The sequence below is a fragment of the Eucyclogobius newberryi genome, unplaced genomic scaffold (assembly GCF_026437365.1).
Source record: "Eucyclogobius newberryi isolate DKJ021-1_F unplaced genomic scaffold, fEucNew1.0.hap1 SCAF_15, whole genome shotgun sequence".
Lineage (NCBI taxonomy): Eukaryota > Metazoa > Chordata > Actinopteri > Gobiiformes > Gobiidae > Eucyclogobius > Eucyclogobius newberryi.
Genome location: NW_027315779.1, coordinates 7,386,925 through 7,414,793, shown reverse-complemented (window position 1 = coordinate 7,414,793; position 27,869 = coordinate 7,386,925). Strand labels below are relative to the sequence as shown.

Genomic DNA, 27,869 nt, shown 5'->3' with positions numbered 1-27,869 from the left:
ATACTACGATTATAACGGTTATAGCTATTTTCTAGACAATAGACAGTAATTTTGTATGTGCATTTTTAACACAAGCATATAACAGTACTTGTTTTTTTACATTACCATGAAATCTTGTAGTTAAAACTGATTTTTTTTGTATACCTGCTCAAATTAGTATCTAGTTTTGTTACTCGTTTTAGAATCGATTTGTATCTGATTTTCGACACTTTTGACAACCCTACTTCATACTTTCCAGCCAATCATCTGCCTCCTTGTGTGTAAATACTGTGGAAATAACACTTCACGCCCCTCGCTGTCACAACAATCACATTATCATAACCTCAAATTATCTAACAAATCATTATGGACCTCATCACTATTATTATTGTTTCTTCAAAGCATAATTTGGCAATTCCACCTCTACTGAGGGGCTTCTTTCTCGTTAGCATTGCAAAAATACAGCTTGTCATTTGCAGCCGCTTCATGTGCTTCCAGGTTTTGAAAAGCTCCCGTCAAATCTAAAAAAAAAAAGTCATTTAATTTCACTGGCTTTGCAACCTCAATTCCATCCAGACTCCTATTTAGTCCACTTTCAAGACTTGCCCTATTAAAGCAGAGTAAAGTGCAATATGCAGCTCTTGGGACACATTTCGAGGCGTTATAGAAGTCTGGCGCAGGCGTGGCAGACGTCCCACATTCAAACATTACAGTATGATGTAAACCGTAACTTATATGGAGTCCTGGGCGTTCTGGGACGAGACGGTGCAAAGAAAAATCACAATTGAAACACGTGCGTTGGAGGGAGGAAAGGGGGAGTGATGCTGCCGGGACGTGTGGGGGAGACAGTGGGTGGGGTGCGAGGACCTGTTGGTATAAAACCTCCCTCTCCCTCGTCTCTTTTGGTCTGTGTGTGTGTAGTTTGGGTAGAGAGGCATCATTGTGTGCTAGACTTCTCTGGATTGTGTATCTCTGGACGGTGCAGGATGCAGCTGCTGCTCGGGGCCTCGGTGCTGGTGATGGGGGCGCTCTGCTTTTGGGGAAGTGTGGACTCCTCGGCCTACGACAAGATAGTGTCGCACAGCCGCATCCGGGCCAGAAATCAGGGGTAAGACAGGGGGACGGGTCATGGGAAAAGGGAAAGGACAGCAGACGGAGTGGACCAGATGAATGAAGAAAAATCTAGTTTAAAAGCTGTTGTCCATTCTATTTGAATTGACTGTATTTTAGAAGATGATTCAGATTTTGTTTTATTATGACTAAAGAACTGAATAGATAAGACCGTGTGTCAGGCTTTGAAAAAGTGTCAGGGGTTTTGTGAGAAAGTTTCAAGTCAAAACATTGGGGAACTTTAGGGAATTCTAAAATGAATGAGATTACTTTGAAGATTTACCATTATTACCTAAAAATGACTGACTATTTTACATGTGGTTTTAGTCATACAAGGTTATTTTGAGACTGTTTTGGAACTCGATATACTAATCCAGCCCTCTGGTTGTCTAATGTGCCAGAACAAAAGGTTTTGATAGGAAATATGGACCATGTTATGACATTTTCTCACTAGCGCTCCCTACTTTGTACATACATCCCTGTTGTTCCGGTCCTTACTCACTTCCCTCTTGTTTTTCAGGCCCAATAAGTGCGCCCTGCAGCAGGTCCTGGGGACAAAGAAGAAGTACTTCAGCACTTGTCGAAACTGGTACAAAGGCTCCATCTGTGGCAAGAAGGCGTAAGTCCTGACAAATCCCATGAGCTGTGACACATCAGTTTAAACGCTCAATTTGACACACACATTTCACGCGGGTCTTTTTGGACGTTTGGAGAAGTTCTTTTAACTTTGAACAGGCTGAGGCAAGAGGCCGCTGCTGCTGGCTTTGTGTTTTAAGTCAATTATGATGAATGGACAGGTTTCCTATAGTTAGAAGAATGTTATTGTCTTCTTTATGTGCTTGGCTGCCCTTTTGAACATTATTGCTCCATTTGTCTTGCTTGAAACCAGCAGAAAATAAATAACTTGTGTGGTGAGTCTGAGACAGATACATTTGTTATGAATTTATTATTTCAATTATTTTTATGTGTGAGTGAAAAATTATAATTTTCAAACCTGGACATGTTTTCATGGCAAACATTATTGAAGCCACTCGAGGACAGGGTCATTATGGCAGTGATGGGGGTCGGAACCCCGGGGGTCGCAAAGCATGAACTGGGTTTTTGCTGAGATGATGTCACAATATAATGTTAATGATTTATTTAATCCCTTTTATTAATTAGTCGGAGTGATGATTACACCGGATTACACTGTAATCCCTCATTTGTCCAGGAGTGATCTATTGTTGGAAAAAAAATAATTGTAGTCATCTGGACTCCATTTTAGAAAAACAAGACATTTCGACTTTAATCCAAAACTTTCCAGATCTAGTCTGAGAACCAAGCCCTGCCCACTGGGCGGAGCCTCCTGATAATAGCCTGTCCTGTTTTCTATTTGTTCCCACTGTTTTAAGTTTCCCCTGAAATCTGTTTTGCTCCCCTAACTGCCCCGTAATGAGACATATAAATCCTACTGTTAGCTGACAGTAGCTTCCTCCTCACTGATGAGTATCTGATTAGCATCAGATTGAAGCGTGGAGCATCAGAACCATGATTATCGGTAAATTGAACCTTAAACCTTCATTTCTTTAAAAAAAAAAAACTGGGTCAAATAAGTAGGTTTCATGATTATTTTAGGGGTCACGGCCTGAAACGTTTGGGAACCCCTGAGTTATAGTGGTTAGTTTTACGCTTTAACAGTTCTTTTGCAGTTCCTTAAAAACTTCACAATGTTCTGATGTATTAATTTAAAGGTAATTGGACCCTACGTACTGTTGAATACTTGTATGCGCTTCTACTTCTACTTGGAAGTGATTTCTTTTAGGAGAAATTGTATTGTTTCACTATGATCATTTATGTGAAACACTTCCCATTATCTTTGCACCCCAGATGAGAAGAGATGGGACTCAAGTTACATTTACTCAAGTTACATTTATTCGAGTAACTTTTCTTTACGTTTTACCGTGTAGCAGTTAAGACTCTTACGTGACTTAAAGCTTACTCCTCTCACTGAGAAGACAACTTACAAAAGCTTCATGTTGACAATATTTACTTACTTGAACGATTGTGTTTCTCCAGATATTCCTATATTCTTGACTGTTCTTGAGTAACATTATTTTCAAAGTAACTCCTACTCAAGTACTATTTTTGGCTACTCCGTCCACCTCTGTATGGGTATAATCCCGGTGTACTTTTAGGAGTACTATACACTTGTGTAGCTCAGTGCTGGATGGAGTGTAGGGCTCACATGGAGCTGTGAGCACTCTGTGATTCACTTCTGTCCCTCACTGTAACTCCCTCCTCTGCTGTTCACGCCTCCTGCTCCGTGTTGAGTGACAGACGCAGGTAGATGAAGAGAGATGTCTACTTAATGTAAAGGAATGTGGAAGTTTATAAAAGACTTTGGCATTTTGGAATCCTTCGGTCATACTTTCTACTGAGGGGCAATAAAAACTCACTGTGCTCATGAAATGTTATGGGCGAAACAGTAAAAAGCAGCACCAGAGCCAACTTAATATGGTGATCAAATTAAATTACCTGTTAAATTAAGGTCCTTGTTTAGGGTTGAAGGCAGTTGGAGTCTATTACGCTGAAAAAGTGAAGTTTATTCAGTTTTTTGCTGGTGCGAGCCACTTATTGTACATAATAATGCTTTAGTCTTACATTTTGACTTGACTTATATTGTGTTATGTTAAATTCAAGTCTATATTTTTTAAATACATTATTGATAAGTGTATTACTATTTCCCTGGTGATCTTGAACTGTGCGTTGCAACACTGCAATTTCCCCAATCTTAATGTCATGGCCACTTTGTATTAGCTGAACAAAATAGAAGAAAAAACATCATTTATTTTGTAATCCAAACCCCTGATTACTTCTTTTGTTATAAAGGTGCACTACGTAACTTCTCTAGTCTGGACCTGTCGCCTGCTTGTCTTGAGATGATATTGGTTTGCCTGGAAAGTTCCACTGTATGGCATTAAACTCATCTGTTCTGCATTTATTTAACCACATGTTTTAATCGGGGATGGGTATTGTTGAGGATTTATCGATACTACCACACTTCTCTTATCAATACTGCTTATCAATCTGATATTTTAACTCTTGTCGGTACTTTTACAACTTCCTACAATCCCTAATTGAAACTTATTTGTAAAAGAGAGATTGTGCGGTTAAGAAACTGTTTTTTATCCCTCAAAAGTACCGGTACCTTGAAAAACCAGCATTCTTACAGTGAGTGGGCTCGCCTCTCCACAGATCTGGACCTGTAACTTGTCTTCATGGAGATTGATGACACACATATTGCACCGTCAACTTTGTAAACGATTTAAACTTCCCTTGATACGGTTTCCAGCTACTGAACAGGAAAATAAATATCAAATACACTGTCCAAAACAAGCAACAACTCTAGACTAAATCATGCTTTTAATGACTCTCATATGTGGCAGAAGAATAGATCGAGAGTCAGTTTTTCTCCCGACATCTGCTGCAGAGATTGTTGACGGTCAGTGGAGCAGAGCCAGAGTCCAGCTGCAGTCTGAGGACGTGTCTATCAGGGGTCTGGGGGCCGCTCGGAGCCGCTCGGAGCCGCTCGGAGCCGGCTCTCACTCCAGGCGGGTTCATTATAAGGGTGTTGTAATTCTAGTTCAAATCGCGCTGGATTCAGGGCCACAGCAGCACAAAACGAGACGCGATGTGAAGATAGATTTACATTTTGGCTTCTTATTCATTCTCAACACTTTGGTCAGTGGAATCTTTACACAAAACATCGACTTATTCGACTGTAATAAATCATCAGATTTGTTCCCTTCCCAGACATATAAAAACACAACTCTTTAGGGGTTTGGCGATGTTGACATTATGCATTGATTTAGCAAAATTTTCAGACATTATTTTCACAATGCATGAGAAATGTGCTAAAATGTGCTAAAATGTGCCAAAATGTGCTTGTAAATATCTCGATTGAGGTTCAAGTATCGCACAAAATGGGAATTTTCCATGACATTTACCACAGAAAGGGCTGAAATATCACTTTTATAGCCTCTTTTGGGAAATTATAATAGACGTTTCTGTTTTAAGGTCATTGTTTAATCGTTTGAATTTCATATGATATGCTCGACTCTCTAATCTGATCTTCAATATAACAAATGGGATATTATTGTATATTTTTGTTGTATATAGGATGTTTTGGTACAAACAAAGAATAAATATTCAAGTGCACTATTTAAATGTAAATGAAAATTGTAACAAAAATTCAAATATTGCTTCAGAAGAAAGTCTTTGTAATTATTATATTTTCTGCCGTTCGAGCTGTTAAAGTAAATGTATCGCCAACAATACCACAATGTGTTTACTGGTACTACCGGACAATATACGTTTTACTAGTAGTTTGAATTCTGCACATCTGCTTTAGGTCACTCTTGGTCATTCTTGGGTCACCACACCATTTTAATTTGATGTAATTACTTAGTTATTAGCAGTGTTTTAAAAAGCTACATCTATGTTAGTCCATTCAAACTTGTATTCCATCTTTTCTTGATCAGATCGCTTCAACTACTTTACCGTCATTAATACTACAAGTAGAAGACGGAAATATCTGTTTTGCAAATGATTTCTTTTGTTTGTTTTTCCTTCAGTGTTGCCTGTTGCATGCTGTTTAAGATTAAGTAATCAACTTTAATTACTTTGCTAACCGCGTGTCACTGAGGTAATGAGCGTGATTAGTTTTTCTGTTTTAATTCGCTCCCATTGACATGAAAATCCAGTGGAAGCCATTACGTTGACGTCTGGGGCTGACGGACACGGAGCAGGTGTCGACGCTCCAAACACACGGCTTTTCTGCTGAGAGGAAAAACAAACAACTGCTGCATAATTAGAGTCAAAATGTAAATGGTAGACGCATTATATACATAGCATAATAACAGGAAAATGTGATGTTTTCCCATCCCTTGTGTCATGACTGTTTGGGTCCACATCTGTCTGGCACTGGCTTTGGGGTTTGTCCAGTGGGAAGAGGCCCAGGCCTGGCAGAGCGCTGCATCTGTCACAGTGACCTCATGCACACTGACAGCCGGCTGCTTAAGCACATTCATCCTCTGCATGTGGAATACCTCCAGGTGGGAAATGATTGTTCTATAGGCCAGTGGTGTTAACTAAATATTACAGGCTTTTTCCACCGTACATAAGATTGTATATAAGCTTTCCATTTCGGGTGTAAATGCAACACAACTTGTAATCTAACAATTTTAAGGGCAGTATTGATGCATGAAACATATTAAAACATATTTATATATAAAAAAAAAAAATCTTGGACATTCATTTCTTACCATTTTGAACAAAGAATATATTGTATGAGACTTTTACAATGAGAAAGTTGTCTGAAAAGGTAGATTATTCAAATGAAACAGAAACTACTGTAAATTCCATACAAAACCACCAATGTTATCTAAGATGAACTAAATAAATCCATATTAAAAAATGCAATATTCTACTGCAAAAGACGGGCGTAGGTCTACAGGGGTGAATCAGAAAGTGCGTAAAAAAACAACGTCTTGGGACAGTCCAACCACAGCCTCTTTTTGTATCACGAGTCTCTCTCCTCTCAAATATTCTGGTAACATTCTGAACAAAATATGAACTTGATTCATCCCAGATTTACCAGTAAACGTCTCAATCCTGCGTGTTAGCTTTGCTTCCTTTTTCACTCATAAACCTGAGTTCTGATTGATTAGACAGGATATGATTGCAGACCAAAACATCTTTGTAAAGTATTGTCAAAGCGTGTGGCAAAAGGGTGCATTACAATCTAATTTAGGAACCTTTGCATTTGAGGCAGGGTAAATAATGAAACTTACGGGACGTTTACTGTCTTTGCGCTTCTTTGAAAGTCGAATACATCCTCAGTCAGTTTGGGAAAAGATGAACATACAGAAATCCCTGAAATTAATTTAAACCATGAAGAACATTAGAGACTAAACATATGATTCATTTCTGGGAGTTGTGGACAGACTGATAGTGGCAGGGAGTGCTCCATCCATCATATACTATTACTGTTCAGACAAGCGTTATTTGCTTTGGCCTTAACCGGTCTAAATAGCACAGAGTTCATGTATAAATACGTTTTCCATAAGCAAACACAAAGCCTAAAGACCCGGTGAAAGTTTAATGAGGAATAAGCAAGACCTCAGCTCGAAACCTGCCAAGTCATTTCACTAAAACCCCAATTAAACCAGGTCCAGATCCTCGTCCCACTGGTGGATTATTTGGATCCTGGAATATGTGCGCTCATTTTGGGTCGATTCCCAAAAAGTCTACTTTGATCACGCTCTGTGGCTTTGAATGTGAGAATGGAGTTGAAAGAATAATTTATAGCTTTATTAGGTTGCTGGTGTTTCTGAAGTTCTGCCTCGTGTCTGCAGGCACTTCATTCTGTCACGTATAACACGGCTGTAAAGGGGAAGGTTAACAGCAGCCCTCACATGAACGTCCTGTGCCAGTGCTGGATGTGACTTCTGTTTTCACTGATTCGACTGTTTTTATTGGATCCTCCTCCCACTTTATCCAGTTAACTCTGTCTTGTGGTTTTGATCTTACATTTAGGGCGTGTACAGTGTCTTATTCCAAATTAGAGTTTTGGTTGTTCATTGCTATTGTCGGGACCACACGAGAAGGAATATGACGTCAGTTATTAGTCATTTATAGCTCAAACTAATCAATAATTATAATTATTCAAGTCACAACATAATCACAAGAACTAAAAAAAGATTAATCATGAGAATTGTCAGAAGCAAATATAAGTTAATTTCAATCTGTGCCCCAAAAAAGTTATGTTTTATGTTGAGTGCTATTTATCTGGCTATTTGTGTTACTTACTTTTTTCCGTACAGAAAGTTTGATTTGAAAAGGCTTGTGACGTACTTGAAGAATGGTGCTTCATTTGACCCTGTGGATGAAAGACAATCAACGATTTCACTGCAGCTTTACTCATAAAGTGTCAATAATTATAAAATTATAATCGTTTCACTAACATCTGATATTATGACACCCATAGACACAATTTATGAGGTTCAGAAAATACACATTTATAACCCTTTACCCATTTTTTAAGGCAAAAACATTAACATTGAAAGTATACAACAGTTTCAGTCTATAGTCTGAACCTTAAAAAAAGAATATTTTATATTTAACACATAAAAATGACATTGGTTTAAGCAGATGAAATATTAGCAACATCTAAGGGTTGAACAGAATATAATTTGTTACGAGTGTTTTGACTTATCCTCAGCCAAGCTGCTTATTTAAAGGAACATTGATGTGCACGCCAGTATTTTGATCATCCCTTTGGGAATTCTCTCTGTTTCTCTAGAGGAGTCAATGAACTTAAAAAACGTTTCCTTGTTTGACTTTTCATACATTTCTGAGGCCCTTCGTTTTGTTTTTCTTATCACGTTTTGCCCAACTATGGTTTGTCATAAATCAACCTCTGATTCACTTGTTTGACTATTTCCAAAGCACAAAATAAATATAACCATAATTCCCAATGACTTCATTCCCTGACTTGAACAGTACTTACAGCGTACATGACAGTAATGAATGTTATTTCTCCACAGGATGGTTGTGTACGAGTGTTGTCCTGGATACATGCAGCTGGAGGGCAAGAAGGGCTGTCCTGCAGGTGACATTCACTCACAACTATCTGTGCAACATTAACCAGTGTTGGCTTGTTTTAGAACTGATTTAGAACTGATTTAGAACTGTTTTAGAACTGATTTAATCCTGATTAAACCAGTAATTTGTTGAGATAAACCTCCTGGTGTAGACTAATATAGTTTAGTTTATTCATTAAATTCATTAATCTTAGATTAGGAGATGATCTGTACCAGATTTAGCTGCTGCTACTTTCCACCTGTAAAATAAAAAAATACACACACATTGCACAACAATTACAATACAACTCCATATTAACATTAGTTAAGGGAAATAAATAATAAAATGTCACCACTTCAAATACATTCATTAAATACAGTTATTGTATTTAATGAATGTATGTGAAATAATTACTACAAACAAAAAGTTGATTCCAGAGTCCAGACGCTGATGGTCAAAAATGAAAAGGTCGACTGTGCAAAGTCAGAGGAAGACTCTTGGTTAAGGCATTGTTTAGTCATGGATTAGACTTAAATTAATTGCAAGTTTAGACTTTCTTTCATGTCGACTTATTATGCTTTATGCCATTATAATAAAGTTCTCTGAAACACAGATAGTTTAGATGTCACTTGGTGCTGATAACTCCTCTCATATTCTTCTGTTTGGTCATTCATATACTTCCTATCCATTCTTTTCCCCCTTTAGTGTCCCCAATTGAGCATGTTTACGGCACTCTGGGTCTGGTGAAGGTAGCGACCACACAGAGTTACGCAGATGTGTCTAAAGTGCGGGAGGAGCTGGAAGGAAAAGGCTCCTACACTATGTTTGCACCAAACAACGACGCCTGGAACAGCATGGACTCAGTGAGTAGACCTCATCCATGTTCACCACAATCTTTATCATGAAGTATTTCTTTACTTTTTCTGTGTGTTTATGGCTGCTTACATAGTTTCAAAAGTCTAGATTATGAGATTGAATTTCCTCCAGTTTGAAAGGACTTCTTTGGAGGGAGACGTGGACAAGTTATCCAGCGTCCTGCGCCTCCACATGGTGCAGCGCCGCCTACTGACCAAAGACCTGAAGGACGGGCTCATTGTCAAATCCATGCACAACGACGTGGGGCTTTACATCAACCATTATCCAAATGGAGTGAGTGTGTGCATCTCCTGAAAACACTTCATAGAAATGCGGAAAATGTAAAATATTGAGAGTTTAAAAGGTACAAACACCAATGAAAACTATTGTCCCTGTATATATAGGTCCTGACAGGTCCAACAATAGGTCCTGAGTGTTTAGTTACTACATACAGTACATAATGTAATAGTAATGAATAATAATACGGACAATGTACTGTTAATCTAAATCCAGCAAATGCATGATCACAATAATTAAATGTGTCAATGTTACGATCTCTCTTGGCCCATTCTAAAACACATAGTTCTACAACTCACTAACTTCTGATTGACTCTGCACTTAGGTTGTGACCGTGAACTGTGCCAGGATCATCCATGGAAACCAGGTGTCCACAAACGGAGTGGTTCATGTGATCGACCGGGTCATCACCTCCATCAGCAAAAACATCAAAGACGTCCTGGATGAGACTGACGAGCTCTCCTCCTTCAATGTACGGGAGACTTTACCTACAACCGTATACAACTGTGGACGGGGCGGCTGCGGGGCTCATAGGGACGTCAAATCTTAAAGGCTGCTTCAAGTTTAGTTTAGTTCATTTGTTTATTTATCAGGGGCAAATGAATGTACATTAAAACATTGACCTATTATGGCCAAATTACTCATTTCCACCTGCATTCCCTGGACAGGCTGATTGTACATGTTAATAAAATACATGTGCATCCAGTCATCCATACAGTCAGATCTGTGGAACGGCGAGCAAGAATTGGCTCATTTTCAAGCTATTTTTAGTCTTCAGAAAACACATGTAACTAAATAAATACAAGATAGACATGTTTAAAGCCATATAACAAACAAGGCGAAAACATATTCATGGAGACAAGCCGGCTCTGGAAACTCCATCAGAAAGGTTGCACAGAGCAGCTTTAAAACTACAGGTTACTGCTTTGTTTTTGATTTTCTGCTTTCAAAGAGTTCAGTTTTTCCATCGCTCAGCTTTTCCCACGGCACGTTACAGCGTGTGCCGGGGCGTAGCTTTCACAAAGTGCATTCATTTTGTGAATTTGTCTCCATTAATACCCAATTTCATGAATATCAGTTCACTATGTTTCCAATACGTTTTATATTCCCAGGTTAATTGCTCATTCAAAATGGCCTAAACTAATGTTGTTCCTCTCTTTAAGACTGTAGCTTTGTCGTCCGATATAATGGACAAGCTGGACCAACCTGGACACTTCACACTGTTTGCTCCCACTAATGATGCTTTTGACAAACTGCCCTCGGGATACCTCGAAAGCATCATGGAGGACAAAGACATTATTGAAGGTAATTATTCAGGCATTCCTTTGAACACAGTCAGGGTCAGACACGGATGTTTGTCCGTTCACGCCAGGGCAGTGCTGCAGGAGCTGGACTATCGCTTGTGCTGCTGTGAAGATAATTAAAAAGTGAATTACAGAAAGACATCTGGCTTGTTATCTACATTGACACAGTCTGTTGGGTTTCAGATTACACCTTCAAACACACATCCACATAGATAACGATAATAGACTCTGATGTTTTCTTAGTTTGCACGGTCCTCAGCCAGCGACAAAAGTTAGCGAACGTTAAGTTGTCTTTGTCCACAGTGCACAGCTTCCTCTGGCCAAACAGTAAAGCTTCAGATTCTGTCGACTCTGAGACTTTGGCGCCCGACTACGGTGTCAGAACACAACCCGAAGTAACGACGGATGTTTTGTTTGTCCAAGAACGTGTTCGCCGTGGCTCGCTGTGCCACTGATTGCATTGAAATTCATGTAATTCTTATGAAATTAAAACCGTGAGGCAAAGGTTAGAACAAGCCGCTTCGTTTCACAGTTGGACATCATCACAGTTGTGATCTTATTTCTGAACGCTGACAGCAGTGAATAAAAGCTTTTCGAACTTTCATCACTGCATTTGAAACAGTCCCACATAAAGTTAAATGTGCTATTGACACAATGCTTTTGGCCTACAGATACATATCATGACATATAACTCCCCTTTTTTTATTTCTTTGTAAAAACAAGGCTTTCAAAATCCCGTTTTTGCATAATGTGGATGGACTGTATAAAGATAATCATATTTTCTCTCACCCAGATAAATGATGCTTGCTATTGTACTTTCTAGCAATGGTGAAGTACCACCTCCTGACCAGCGTGCAGTGCTCCGAGGCGATCATGGCAGGGACCATGTACGAGACGGCCGAGGGGACAAGCATCGAGATCGGCTGCGACGGAGACAGTCTGACCGTCAACGGCGTCAAGATGGTCCTGAAGAAAGACATCGTCACCACAAACGGAGTCATCCACCTCATCAGCCAGGTGCTCGTACCAAACTCAGGTAAATATGCATCTGGAGGATTTACCTTTGAGTTAGAAGGCGTGTCACATTAACACATATTAAAGCCCCAGTATGTCACTTTTTAGCCACGTTTTTTGCGGGGGTTATTATTATTTTTTGTTTTGGTTGTTTTCATTGCCCTGAAAAACAGAAAAGCATCCATCCTTACTAGGTTAGCCTCTCCACAAACCTGACTGGTACTTTGGCCTCCTCCTGCTTGTTTCCATGGAAATGTTGTTGTTATTTTTGCTATAATATTCCACAGTATGGCATACAATTTATATATCTTAAAGAAAAATGTTCTGAAGTTTAGTTTTAACTTTGTGTTTCTACTGGATCAAGCAGGAGACTTTCCACCTCCAGAAAGTTTCATACACTTTGAATGAAGATATAATGCTACAGAAAATTGTTAGTTCAAAATATTGAAAACCTCTTTAATCCACTGATAATGTAACCCTAATAAGCCTTATAAACCCAATAATCAATATCTTTTAAAGTCTTATATAGTGTATATCGTATAACATAAATTGCCATAAATGAACACAATGAAACCCTTTTGTCGAATATAAAACTAATTTTATGAAATATTTTAACTCTCTACTGCTCAAAGTGTACTCCAAAAAAATAAATAAAAGTTCACAATTCACGCAAAAGGAATTATATCCATGTGATAAATATTGAGCCCAAAAATCAAAATCTTTGTTTCAAAATGTATTCAACAAGTCAATACAAAAATAACACATTTCATATATTAATAACTGTGACAGGCCTAACACTTTGATATGAATAAAGTCTTATCTTATCTTTAATATTTTGAGGTATTAACGTTGCTTGTTCTGTGCCCTCGACAGCCAAAGAGGTGACAGAACTGACCGGAGAGTCGCAGAGCACCTTCTCAGACATGGTTTCTGAACTGGGCCTCGCCGCAGCGCTGGGCCCTAAAGCCCAGTACACGCTGCTCGCCCCGTTGAACTCTGCATTCACAAGTAAGACCTTCACTTTTGTCAGATTATTCACAAACAATGCCACAGTACAACACCATAAAGTCATCATAAAGTGGTGAAACTGAGAAACACAGAACCGACATAGAACACAGATAGATATGATGTATTCATAATGTTTCATGTAGTGATTGTGATGTTGCTGTAATTTTGACTTTTACTTCAATACATGTCTGAGTAAATATGTTGTTTGTCAGACGAGGTGATGACCACGGACCAGAATGAGCTGAGACTCATGTTGAAGAACCACATCCTGAAGCTAAAGTTGACTTTGAGCGAGCTTTATAACGGGCAGACTTTGGAGACGCTGGCAGGAAAACTCCTCAGAGTTTTCATCTACCGCACGGTGAGTTTGACACGCTTTATGCGCAGTTCTATGGGTTACATTAAGACAACAAATCATTCATATCTATGTGGCCAAAGGTTAAAGTGAAGGTAATATAATTGATTACTCATGCAGCATCGATACGTGTGTTGTTTTGTTGAATAGTGTTGCGAGAAAAACATACAGAAATAAAGACATGGTAATTCCTCAAAAATTGAAGCCATTTCTTGTCTCTTTTCCAACTGTTAACATGGTTTAGCTGCTTATAACGCTAAACAAATGCATTATGAAATCAACGTGGGGAAGATCAACTCTTTTTCGATCAGAATCAGCTGCTTCAAGTATTTATCTCTAATGATTGCAATCTGAAAAGACTGAATGATAGACCTCATGGTTTCAGACAAACAGTTACCAGATACAACATCAATGGCCTCTCTGTTTGCAGGCTGTGTGCTTGGAGAACGCCTGTATGGTGCGTGGCAGTAAAGAGGGAAGAAACGGGGCACTGCATCTTTTCAGATCCATTATAAACGTGCCGGAGAAAACCATCTATGATATTCTGCTCTCTGATGGACGATTCAGGTGAATGTTAAGTTCAATACAAACATCTCACAGTCTTATTCAATACACCACACTACTACGTATAGTACTTTTTTGTGTGCAGCTATCACTGTTCAGTCAAAAATAGAGCTATACACTATATAGCATTAGGAAAAGTGTGCAAACTAGAGATCGACCAAGATGCCGTTTGCTTTGAATCCAGGGAAATCTCTGGCCGATGAGTTCTGGACATGACAGGCAGGTTTTTATCATTTTCCCCAAATTATGTAATTTAAATATACTCCAAATTCACCCACAGGCCTGTTTATCCACAAGACTCACAAAGGAGAGCAGTATAGTCTTGTTTTGTGCTGCACTAAAAAGCACTAAAGCAGCTCGGTCAAAACATTATCGGCCTGTGCCATTGATCGGCTGATGTACGGGATCCTTCTCTATTTTCTTATTTATTTCCTTAAAGCGTTCCCATCAGAAAGGCAGTAACAGAAGCAGCAGCTATGAAACGGATGACTTACCTCACTCAGAACAATTTATCTCTATTTATTGTAGAGCTCAGTTTTATACTTTGAATTGACTCAACAATAGTCAATACAACAAAACTCAACTGCGACGATGACGCACTGTAAAACCTACGTCTTGTGTCAAATGTGTTCAGGACCTTTCTGAACCTGATGGAGATTGCAGGACTCACTGAACTTCTGAAACAGGACGGCTCCTACACCATCTTTGCCCCGACAGATGATGCGTTCAAGGACCTTTCCCGGGAAGACATGGCTCTGCTCAAAGGTACGTTCACCTCAAGAGCCTCCACAGCGGTACAATGACAGGAACTGCGTGGTGTCTGGTGTCTGATCGCCTTCATTGTCACTGGCAGGTGATCTCAATGCGCTGAGGACCATTCTGTTGTACCACTTCAGCAACGGCGTGTTCATCAACGGAGGACTCGAAGGAGGCGTCACTAATCTGCTCAAAAGTCTGCAGGGAAACAACCTCCAAGTCATGTCTGTATGTGCAAGCTTTCCTCATAAAGCATCGTGTGTTCAGGCCCTTAAACAGCACTGACTGTGGAGCCAGTTTGTAATGTTGAGTTTGTGTCGTGTTAACCGAAGACTGTGACTGTATATTTTCCTTACGTTGTTTGCTTTGTTATATTTTACTGTGAGATAACTTACCTGAAATCTTCTTAAATGTACAGTATGATTTCCCCTGTGGGTTTCAAATAGGGAAGACAATTTATTGAATTTTAGGTAATATTGTGAATATTTGAATTATAATAATGAGAATAACATCAATAATATGTCATTTATAGGAAGAAAATGCTACAAAAAGAGCTGATAAAAAATAAGAATAAAAAAGTTATGTTATAAACTTTCAAATGAGGGTAAAATGTGATATTTCTGCACTTTTGAGGTGCATTTAAGAGACATTTCACAATTGTCTGATCGTTTAATCCCAACATATACATTTAAGACATACATTATTGTCACTATCACCCAGCCCTCGTTCCAAAATAAAACATTAACCACTGTCTGATTTGTTTCCTAGGCAAATAACTCGATCCTTGTGAACTCTGTGAACGTCCCCGACGGCGATCTGATGGCCACAAACGGCGTGGTGCACGTGGTGAAAAACGTCCTGTATCCTGGAGGTAAGCGCAGCGTTCTCATATGGAAGTCTTTGTCGTGACTCGTTATAATAAAGCGTATAATTGGCAGAACTCCCCGTGGGCCGTCAGGACCTGCTGGTTCTGCTGAGGAAGCTTATTAAGTACATCACAATTAAGGTACGTGACTAAGTGTCTATACGAAATGTATTATAGCTTTTGTCATTTGTTTAACCACTTTCTTTTGTTGCTGTGGCCAGTTTCAAGCTGGATTTACATACACAGAGATCCCGTTAACTTTCATCAGTAAGTTAATGGCGGCTATTGTGTTTTTATATGAGTAAAAATGAATACGTCAATATTATCCATACTTTCCATTTTGCCTTTCAGAGAGGACGATCACAACCACTCACTTCATTGAAACAGGTAAACCACTGCTTTATTATACAGAAACTGCTTTCTGGTAATTAGACCTTTGTTCTGATCCAAGGTCCCTGAGCCGAGTAGAGTTCTTGGACCATGTTTTTATTCTTGGTTCAGTCCAGTCAGTGGAAGACAAGAACACCTTTGTGTATCAAGTGACATAGGAAAGACACGCTTTATTTACTTATTTGATTAGTCTGTTACGCTGGTTACATGAATATGAACATCCAAGATTTGTTTTGTTCAATTATATTCTTCATTGTGAGTTTGGCAAACATGGCCACTCGATACTTTTTAAGCAATTTACACAATGCTTTATCGTAATTTACTATCTGGAATGGGCATAATGTATATACTATAGTGTTACGAATGTGTTCATCTTTCTACTTGAAAAGCCTTGAAAGCTTCACAGAATATGGTCTGTCTCTCATTATTGGACAAGGCCAAGTTTCAGGAAGTTTCAAGCCAAAGATTGACTTTGATGCAAGCGCTCGCATATGCACGGCTTCAGCTGTGTCCCAACAGCTCAGAAATATATGATTTCTGACATTTTTGAAATTAGCAACACATTTTAGCACTGTCCCAAGTTGTGGATCATTTCCATTTGCCTTTGTCCAGAGCCCAGTGTCCCACGAGGCCAATTTATGTACAACATGTTGAGCCACAGAGTGCAAGAGCTTTGCCTTTTACTATTATCAGTCACTGTTTTGTGTTGCACTATTGCCATAGCAAATCTGATTCAGAAGAGCATGTGGTCAGTGATAAAAAAAAAAAGTACAATGCCCCATTGTCAATGCCTTTATAAACGTCAAGGAAAGGCATGTTTCTCAGCCCGGAGCTCAGGGGCCACAGGGGACAAACACTCACTTGGAGGAATTTCAGATTTAAAGAGATGGAATTGAATAGTGTTTTAATATCGGCTCGAATTGTAATAATGTAATAATATTTGGCATGAACATTGAAGCAATAAATAACTGTTCATTAGGGCTGTGCAATTACTCACATTTTAATTGAGATTGGGTTCAGTCATTTGTTTCTAATCATCAATGATCAGACACACGAAAAAGTGTTTGCGTTAAATAGCAACGATCAAAAGTCTATGTTGCTCATTTTACTTCTCATCAAATTAAGGTTGAAATTATTTAGTTTTTAATTAAACAAAATAATCTTCAATGGAAAATCAGTATCAGCCATTTTGACAATGTACTTGTAAGTGCTCAGAGTGGGAGCCATTGAAGCTTATAATTATACCACTGAACCACCAAAGACCAATGCGACTAAGACTACGGTAATATCATACACAAAAATACAAATACTAACAACGAATTGGATTAAGAAGACTCCGTTATACTCCTACTTGGTCACTTGCGGGTCAATACGATCATCTTAACTGTCCATGGGGTTTGACAGAAAAAGCATGGCGTAAAAAAAGGATGCCAAAAAAAAAAAAAGACAAGGCCCAAATCACTGCACACTTGGAGGCCGCTGTTCTCCCCGAAGCCAAAAGAAAAGAAAACTACTTCAAGTTTGACTCAGCGCTGCAGTAATCCAAAGGGTGTAACCACAGTGAGCTCACTTTACTCTCTCAACTCGGATTCAGATGTTGCTGCTAACTTAATTGCGTTTGAATTGTTTTCGCTAATGCACATTGGAGTTGATTAGATACACGCTGCCGTGCAATTCACTTTGACAGTTTCTCACGAGCATGAGGCAAAACGAGCGCGGTTTGAACTTGTTTTTACTGCAACTCAATACTCACTGTACATCGGATCGCATCGTCAGCCTCAACGAGTTCGCTCTGCGTTATATCCGAGCACATGATGAGAATAACGAGTACTGCTGATGAGATTACACTCTCTCTCTCTTCTCCCTCTTTACTCACCTCCTCCTGCGCTCGTTTTGTCTTCATCTGTCCTCTCTTTCATCCCCTCTATCTCTCATCCTCTTCTCTTGTTTTCTCTCGCTCCCTCGCTCACCTTTCTGCCTCTTTTCTCTTCCTTTTTAGGCAAGGCAAGTTTATTTGTAGAGCACATTTCATACACAAGGCAATTCAAAGTGCTTCACACAGCAGGAAAAATGCATTCAAATCACAAAGAAATTACAGAAACAGAAATACAATAAAATTAACTAAATTAAAAATTATCAATCCAACTGATTGTCTAAACTAATAAAATCACAAACAAAAGAGAAGAGTGCAAAGAAAAAATCCTTTCAGTCATATGCGCAGCTAAACAAAACTATTTTTGGCTTAGATTTGAACATTGTCAGAGTAGAAGCCTGTCTCACATCTTCAGGAAGACTGTTCCAGATTTTAGCTGCATAAAACTGAAACGCAGATTCCCCATGTTTTGTCCTGACTCTGGCACCAGCAGGAGGCCGGTCCCTGAGGTCCTCAGAGTCCGAGATGGTTCATATGGCACTAACATATCCAAGATGTACTTTGGTGCTAGGCCATGGAGAGACTTGTACACAAGCAGAGCTGCTTTAAAGTCTATTCTCTGAGCCACAGGGAGCCAGTGCAGAGACCTGAGAACAGGACTAATGTGATCATACTTCCTGGTTCTAGTCAGGACCCGAGCAGCAGCGTTCTGGATGTACTGCAGCTGTTTTACAACTCGTTTGGAGAGGCCAGTGAGCAGGCCGTTACAGTAGTCTAATCTACTGGAGACAAACGCGTGGATAAGTCTCTCTAAATCTGGTTTTGACACTATATTTTTGATTTTGGCAATGTTTTTTAGATGGTAAAAAGCTGCTGATGTTATTGATTTGCCGTGGCTATTAAAGTTCAAGTCTGAGTCCATTATTACCCCCAGATTTCTAACTTGGTTTGTAGGTTTTAGAGCGAGACTCTGGAGGTGACCGCTAACACTTTCTCTTTGTTTCTGTGCCAAAAACGATTATTTCAGTCTTGTCTGAGTTCAGCTGGAGAAAGTTGTTTTGCATCCACAAACTGATCTGTTGGATGCAGTGACAGAGTGAATCCACTGGTCCATAGTCACCTGCCGATAGTGAAACATAGATCTGAGTGTCGTCTGCATAATTGTGATAGGACACATTTTCACTGCGTATCAACTGACCTAACGGCAGCATGTAGAGGTTGAACAGAAGGGGACCCAGGACTGACCCTTGGGGCACTCCACAGGTCAGGGTCATGTGGTCTGAGACACAGCTACCAATTTCAACAAAGTACTTCCTGTCTTCCAGATAGGACCTTAACCAGTTTAGGGCAGTGCCAGTGATGCCCACCCAGTCCTCTAGTCTCTGTAAGAGGATCCCATGATCGACAGTGTCAAACGTAGCACTCAGATCCAACAGAATTAAGACTGAGGCTTTGCCCGTGTCAGTGTTCAGGCGGATGTCATGTGTCACCTTGACAAGAGCAGTCTCAGTGCTGTGATGAGGTCTAAAACCTGACTGAAAAACATCAAATGAGTTGTTTATTAAGAGAAAATCTGTGAGCTGTTGGTAAACAACCTTTTGAAGGACTTTGCCCCAAAATGGCAGATTAGAGATGGGCTGGTAATTACTCAGTACTGCGCCATCAAGACTGCTCTTCTTTAGGAGAGGCTTTATGACCGCAGTTTTCAAAGACATTGGGAATGTTCCAGATTGAACGACATGTTAACTATGTGAGTGAATGGTGCTAACAAACTGTTCAGCACAGACTTTAGAAATCTGGTGGGTAACACATCAAGGCAGCATGTAGATGAACTCAGACTGGTGATGATCTCATGGACAGTTTTGTCAGTTACTGGTGCAAAGTGAGTTAGCTCTAAGTGTCTCGGTGGTTTTAGGGTAATTTTTTGCATTGTGGGATTTATAGCATTTTTAATGCCCTGAACTTTGTCATTAAAGAATAATGCAAACTCATTACACTTGGATGTGGAAATGAGTTCTAACGGCAGCTGAGCTGGAGGGTTTGTTAATCTGTTTACTGTGGCAAACAGGACACGCGAGTTGTTACTGCAGCTTCCAATTATTTCAGAAAAATATCTTTCCCTAGTTCTACATAAGATTAGGTTGTACATGTTCAGCTTTTCTTTGTAAATCTCTTTTTGAACCTGGGGCTTTGACTTGCGCCATTTCCGTTCGGCCCTGCGGCACTCCCTTTTCTGTGCCCTGACCGAATCATCATTTCTCCACGGCGCCTTCTGCTTATTTTTAACCATTTTAGCCTTTATAGGGGCGATGGTGTCCAGAACATTCAAAACACTAGATGTAACAGAGTTCAACAAATCATTTACATTAGAACATGAGACATTTTCAAAGTTTATCATTTCCATAAACAGTGCACCTGTGCCATCACTTATGTGTCTCCTCTGAACAACTGCAGGACCAACCGGAGGTTGGGGAGAAACACACAGGTCAAAGAAGACACAGAAATGATCAGACAGAGCAACATCGATCACATTAACATTTGAAATATTTACCCCCTTTGTGATTATGAGATCTAGAGTGTGTCCTTTGCTGTGGGTGGGGCCTCTCACATGCTGAGTAAGACTGAAGGTTTCAAGGACAGCATCAAGCTCTTTAGCGTTTCTGTCACAAATATTATCAACATGCACGTTGAAATCACCTGTAATGACCAAACCATCAAAGTCTGTGCATACAACTGAAAGCATCTCAGTAAAATCATCAATAGAACTTGGGCACTGCTGGGGAGGCTTGTATAAAACAATGAAGAGAATGGATGGAGACCGTTTTAGCTCCATTTTAAAGGATGCATACTCAAATGATGAAAACACATCCTACATCCTCTCTTCTCTCTTTTATCTTCTTTCCCTTAACTTTTCTAGTAAAAGTCTGTATTTATTTATTAACCTTTATTTAACCAGGGACTATTGACCGAGTTGGAGACCTCTTTCACAAGGGGAACCTGGGACCTGGGATGTATAAATATAGGAGTATAAATATCTTGGACTCATATTTGATCAGTGGGACTCATGGACTGAAAATAAACTTTTGTCCTTTAATGTTGACAAAAAGCCGCTCCAAATGTTTGACTTATTTTGAGTGTTATGACATTTTGTATCGTGGGCTGCTCCAGAAATGCAAATCACGTTCAAAAACAGGGGAATGCAGTTTCCTCGGTCTCTTGGCGCTCGCACGGAGGAGGTCAACTCGGGACTCCCCAAATGTTCTTGCACGTTCATCCTATGTTCCAAAGACAACCAAATAAAGTGTTTCCAACCCTAACCCTGTGAAGTAATATACTGTCAACAATTTAACACCAAGCTCCGCCCCTGGAAATGCTAACCTTTTAGGGAGTCCCAGGTCTACTCAGAGAAGGTGACGCCAGAAGCCTGCGGCCTTCGCTTTTGCCCGAGTTTTCTTTCGTCCCACAAGCAAATAAAGTCTGTGTTCAATTCTCTCAACCCCCTCATCTCCCTTCTCGTTCCTCCTCTTCCTCCAGTGCCGGATACGACCAAGGTGATAAGGGTGATCGAAGGAGAACCGACCATCACCAAGGTCACGCGGGTCATCGAGGGCAAACCCACCATCACCAAGGTCACGCGGGTGATCGAGGCGGAGCCGGTGGTGACTGAGGTGCGCGTCGACATGGAGCCAATCACAGTCACCCGGGTGATAGAGGGAGAACCCACCATCACCAAGGTTACCAGAGTTATCGAGGGTACGTCTGTTTACAGTGGCTCTGTGATCGTGTTTAGTGCCTTTCGATAATGTTATTTATTTTCCTTAATGCAGGAGATCTTAATATTCACGGTGAGTATTTCAAACTTCCATTGACTTTATAATAATTACACTTTTAATAGCCTTAATAAAGTGTGAACAAATAGTTTATTACAATTATTCAGGCTTAATTAATAATGATATAACCCTAACCCCCAATTTATGTAGTTATTACAACCTGATTTATTCTTTATAATCATATTTTCAAGAAATATGATATTATATTATCAAGAAAACTCTTACAGGTAAGTAAAAGCTTAACATTCTAAAGCAATTCATTGTTTTTTCCTTTTGTATGCGTCAGAGTTTTATCTTAAGGGTGCGTTCACACTAAATTGAGCCCATTTTAGTCCTGAGGTGGATTTGGTTTGGTCCTGTTCTAGTCCTTGGTGTATTTTTGTAAAAACATTGTAAACATTACAACAACATGAAACAGAAGAAAAACTACTCCCAACTTAAGTCATTTTTAGAAGTGATTTAGATTCACAAATTAATTCTTCTTATCTTTGTGAGACGGGAAGGACAGACATTAGAAACAAAGGATAAGATGTTTTCATGATCTTCTTTTTGTTTTCTGCAGAGGAGATCACGAAGGCTGTTTCAGGTGAGCTAACCACCGATGTGCGCGCAACGACTATCACACGTTTTTTTGGGGGGAGGCCAGTGTCATCATGTGCACTATGGAGGATTCAATACACATGCATGACTTTGGAGAGAAGGAGAAAACACTCAAAGATTAACAATGTGTTTGCAGCGATAATCTATGATGCAAAACCGTGACTAAACCCCAAACTAAACTTGGACTGGACCAGGACAAAACCAGGACTAGAACAGACTAAACTGGGCTCGATCCGGGACCAAACCAGGACATGAACACACCTCTACATGTATTATCTTTATTAACACTAAGTTTGAAAAGAGTCTTTCAGGTCAGTTTAAACCTTTATTAATTTTCTTCCTCTTATTGGTCTCAAATGTCGACCTCTTCCAATGATCTCAGGACTGAACGTTTGACAGCCAGCCCTTGTGTTAATGTTTCCACTTTACCGCAGAGAGAGAGCCCAGTGTTGCCAAAGTGCTGGTGGAGGGCGAGTCAGGGATCACCGAAATCACCAGAGTCGTCGAATCAAGACCCACTATGACCAAAGTTACCCGAGTGATTGAGGGTACGTCGTTTGTGGCACACCCGCACTTTTGATCGTTTCTCTGTGTATTATTTATGTTGACTTGTTGAATTTGTTGTGGTAGGTGCAGGGGTCAATGCACAGACGATCGCAGGTCAGTCTGGTATAGTATTGTAATTGGCAGCAGGTCATTTAAAGTGCATGTGACAGGTTTTCATGTTTTACTAATTATTACTTCCTCTGATTGGATAATTATTAGTTTGACGTCGATCAAGTGGCAGGGAAGAAAAGTTTGAACAATACATGAATTAGAGCTGAATTCTAAAAGATATAGTTCCCCAAACTATGTCAAACAAAAACAAGTTTATACATTAAAAAAACAAAGGGACTCATCTATTTTTATTCATCAAATCAAAAGATTTTGGACATTTCCAATGTGATTGCAGTTTTAGTATTACCTCCACGCTTGGCACATCTACTGTCCATGTCCAACCAGGAAGTAAAAGTCACCTACAATTGTAAAAATAGATAAGCTTTTGTCCAACCTGTCATATCCACTTCATATGTTGTGTCCAGTAGTGTTGTATCTTTGCCTGAAGCCAACACATTTCTACATGTTTTTTCTTTGGTGCATCCTGTCAGTCATTTACATTTTATGAAGAGCCTTTATTTACTAGAACCTTGAAAAATAGTCAATAGTGTTATTGAAACATCGACAGAGACATATTAAAGGTGCAGATGTCTTGGCTTCACCTGCACGTTTCGCAGTACGGCATTAAACTTATGTACCCAGTGTTCATTCAAGTGTTGTTTTTATGGCTCAATAACTTGCCCTTGTCTCCATGGTGCTTGATAAGGTCGATGCAATACTGTGGGCCATTCAAGGCTATGATATTTCCAGGGGGCAGACCCTCCTCCAGAAAAGTAACAAAAGCGCACCTTTAAGCACTTAGATAATACTGATAAGAAGGAGCTGTAAAAATGACGTAGCCGTTTGTTTGTAGCTGTTGGTTTGTGCATTCATTGTATCCCGTCCGTTGGCCATTGACTAAAACAAAAGCTGGTTTGTGTGTAATGGCTGGTCCCATTGTGCTGGTCTCCCTCTGGTGCTGTGCGGGGGAGAACCACAAATCTTCCCCGAGCGCTGGACCTCTCGCAGGACTGGGAGTATTTTACAGAGAGGACACGCTCTCTGAACACTACCACATTTTGAGACCTTGATTGGGTTCATTGCGTTTGTACAAGGCGTGTTAAATGCATCTCATGCTATTTGACTGGCAACGAAGCACCAAGTCTATATGTGTCGTTTCATATCCATCTAACGCTATACGTCTTATGCGTTGTGGTCGGCTTTAATGTACCATATTGGGAAGCCCATCTCTCACTGCTGCTTGTGGTCGAGGAGCAGGTGGACTATAACCAAACGGTCTTCTCTCGGGGGCATGTGGTCTAACATAAACAACAGGTTGCATTCACATGACGTCACGACATTCTCAAAGCCCAGAGTTTAATACTGAGATGGAGGCCAGATGTCTATGGCAGAATTTACCTTTAATCGGTCACAATGCAGATGTTTTGCCCTTGTTTCTCCAAAAACAAACGTGTTCTTCATCTGCACAAATTAACTAAGGGGAAACTGCTATTTTGGTTGCAGTATTCAGTTCCAAAGACACAACTTTTGTCAGTTAAAAGATCATATGGAAAGTGTATCTCACTAACAAAAAGGAAAAGGAGGAATTTCTGATTTTCCTTTAAAACATGTCATAGAGTTATAAAGGACGACATTCATACAACTCACATTCAGACATTTCTTGTGAACACAACCTGTTCCTCCAATCAGCACACGCTCTTTGCATCTCCATATACCTTAAGTCTTTAGTCGCTTGGCGGTGGCGGAGGAGGTGCGTGTGTTTCTGTCAGTCTGTCCTCGCACAGTTGATCTTTAGCCACGTTTGAACACCCTTCTCCGCTGCCCGCCAGAGCCCGGTGGAGATGGACCCGCCCTGGTCATCCAGCCCTTTATCATTGAGGGTATGTTTTTCTTTAAAAACATGTTTCCAGGTTTGAATGAGATGGTTTCATTTATCCATTTCTTTTTTGTGATTATAGCAGAAAATGAGCTGTGGTTCTGATAAAAATGCTCCCATTGATTAGTTTTGATTGCAATAATTAGACTATAAGAGAAGTTTTCCACTGTGAATAAGTCTGGGTAAATAAACTGTATTAAAATGATTGTTTCAGAAAGAGAATACAAAACATTACACCCTTTCTCTTGTAATGTATGTATGACATGTCCTGCGTGAGTCTAACAGTGACATTTGATTTCAAGGACCAGACTTCTCTAAAATCACCACATTACATGGCAACGCCGACTTGATCGAGACGGAATCAGAACGAATTACCAAAATCATTAAAGGTTAGTTTAAATAAAGTATAGCACATTATGTCAGTATGATCACATACTGTGATCAGATCACAGTATGATCAGATGTGTTACGGACATTCATTTTCATGACTTGTGTCTCATTCACAGAAGGAAAGGGATTTGCTGCTGCCAAAAAAGCCCAAGGTAATGTGAGAGTTCCATTAACACCGTTTTATGACAGTTGTAAAAACACATTTACCAACGACTGGTTTTTATTGCTCGGTTTTTGAGCATTTCGTCTTGCCAGATCTTGCCTACATCAGTGTTTTTTAAACCAGTAGAGGCACCCAAAATTCTTTTAATGGGTCTCATCCTTGCCTGATTTTGACATTGCATATTTTTATTGGTTGGCTATTCTTGGTTTAGAAGTTTAGAACTTGTTTAAATCTGGTATTTAGCCGTAATTATTGAACTGGTTTGTATTGGTGGTATTCAAATTTCACATTTTCTATTATGTGAAAGTTTAAGAACCATTAAGAATGTTATTTTATTCTGGATAATTGACAAGATAAAATACTGAAAATGTATAATAACTACACCTCTTCCTGCTAAGGCTAAGGTAAAGTGTGAACAAAGACTTTCATTGTGAACAAATAGTTTTTTGTGAATGATTCAGGCTTAGTGATCAACTAATACTCTAACCCTAATTATTAACCTTAACCATAGTTAAATATTGAATAAGCCTAAATCATGAATAATAAACTATTTGTGCTTTATGAATTAAGTCTTTGTTCATGCTTTGTTAAGACAAATGAAGGGATAGTTATTATTATGTTTGTATGTACTGTACATTTCGTGTGAATTATGTGTGTTGACGTGTTTCGCAGCTGGAGCGCGGAGGAGAGCGAGGCTGGTCAGGCATCACCACAAACCGAGGGAGTGAATCGGACCGAGACCAAAGAGAGACTGAGCTCATCGGCAGTGCTCCTGGCTGAGCACTTCACCATTCAAGTTTATTCAGCTTAATGCCTTCTCAAAGCGGGACTGTTTACTATTCCACCACCTTAAAGTAAGGGATGTACAGCACTGTGCAGAGTTTTGTGACTTGTTAAAGAAGACATATTATCCTTTTGTCCGCTATATACAATTGTTATAATCGGTAAATCACGTTGATCATTACTTTCTATTTTGTACCTTTTGAAATTACTATTTCAAACTAATTAATAAAAGAAACAAGTCTGCCGTCTTCTGGTTTAAATCTGTGGTGCTAATTTCCGCCTTTACAGTCATTGTAAACGCCATCACAACAAAGTACGACTATGGAGAGCTACAGTTTTTGGTTAAGGAGAGCAGATTTGTACATAATGTTTGTGTATGTTCCAAAATGGCCTCGTAATACTGCCGAATCCTATATTTATCACCGTTTGTCATCAATGGGGCGTGTCTGAGGGTGGGCGAAAACTGGGATTGTCAGAGCAATGGTGTCTTGACTGTAGGAGAACGAAGATTATTCAAACATGCTTGAATCACACTCAATACACCTTTGAGTGGATAAATGCTCTTAAAGACATTTTTGCTTGACTTGTGGCTCAATGAAACAAGCTAGACGATGAGTTTAAGTCTATCTTCCCATTTATATGATGACTCTGCGCAGTACTGTATATTAGCAATGCAATTAGTTACCTTCATGACTGCAAGCGTGTGAAAGGCAGGGAAAAGAGGTTAAATGAGGAATTGCTTTAGCACTAAAGATCAAGGTTTAGTTATTTTATTATTATGCTTTTTGTTAACTTTATTTTGTGTATGCTTGCAATCTGCACAACATTTCGAAACAGGGTTTTCCAGTGAATATTTTTGCAGCTCAAATGTGTTTCAACAGATGTTCTGAATGTAAGCTTGAATCATGCACATGCTTTAAATGCTATGTTTTTTTTTTTGTTTGTTTGGGGTTTTTTTCCCCTCAAAATTGGGCAATAAAATGTAAATGAGTTAATATTGATTTTGCGTCTGTTTCTTTGAGAGATGCTGACTTTCTGACTTTTTTAATGAAACAAACACATATATATAACCTTACATCTAATTACAGGGGAATATAAGGTTCAAGGAATAACCAAGAACATTTTAGTCTATTACATAATATGTATTTCAGGTATTGGACATTATGCATTGATTGTACCGTATTACATTTTGGATTCAGTTAAGTAATGATCTACTACCAGAGGGAGATTATGAAACTTTGGCTGGTGTAGCTATGTTGGCTGTTGCAACATCTTTTGCAAAAGTTATTGGCATCAGCAGAATCAAAGGGGAGTTGAGTTCCTTGGCCTCATGTCACCAAAGCCGATAACAAGCAGGTGAAAAGAGTGTGACTATGAGGTGACCGGAGGATACTACAGAGGCATAAATAAAGATGATTTAGCATTTATGAACTCAGAACACTGTAAATGTCTGAAGTAGTACCGTAGTAGTACCGTATGTGCAGTATCGAGCACTTATGAAATGATTATTAAGCTTTAATTGTAAAGTAAAAGTGCATCAAAAGGAGTTTCCACTAAATCAGTGTTTCCAGACCTTT

The 27,869-nt window shown here is 39.5% G+C and overlaps 1 protein-coding gene across 3 annotated transcripts; it reads left to right on the top strand.

The window, feature by feature from the left end:
* Positions 1-891: 891 nt before the first annotated feature.
* On the top strand, positions 892-27,293 carry LOC140360615 (periostin-like). Of its 3 annotated transcripts, XM_072445923.1 has the most exons (26): positions 892-1,087; positions 1,610-1,708; positions 8,676-8,740; positions 9,418-9,575; positions 9,700-9,861; positions 10,190-10,336; positions 11,028-11,169; positions 11,992-12,204; positions 13,056-13,190; positions 13,403-13,551; positions 13,976-14,112; positions 14,744-14,874; positions 14,963-15,093; positions 15,634-15,736; positions 15,804-15,871; positions 15,952-15,997; positions 16,082-16,117; positions 21,528-21,746; positions 21,821-21,838; positions 22,386-22,409; positions 22,858-22,971; positions 23,054-23,083; positions 24,910-24,960; positions 25,259-25,345; positions 25,463-25,498; positions 26,182-27,293. In XM_072445923.1, the coding sequence occupies exons 1-26, from the start codon at positions 966-968 to the stop codon at positions 26,235-26,237; spliced, it is 2,679 nt and encodes an 892-aa protein (XP_072302024.1). In that variant the 5' UTR covers positions 892-965; the 3' UTR covers positions 26,238-27,293. The 3 variants fall into 3 exon arrangements, with proteins under 3 accessions (XP_072302024.1, XP_072302025.1, XP_072302026.1); XM_072445924.1 differs by lacking the exon at positions 22,386-22,409; XM_072445925.1 differs by lacking the exon at positions 24,910-24,960.
* Positions 27,294-27,869: the final 576 nt, after the last annotated feature.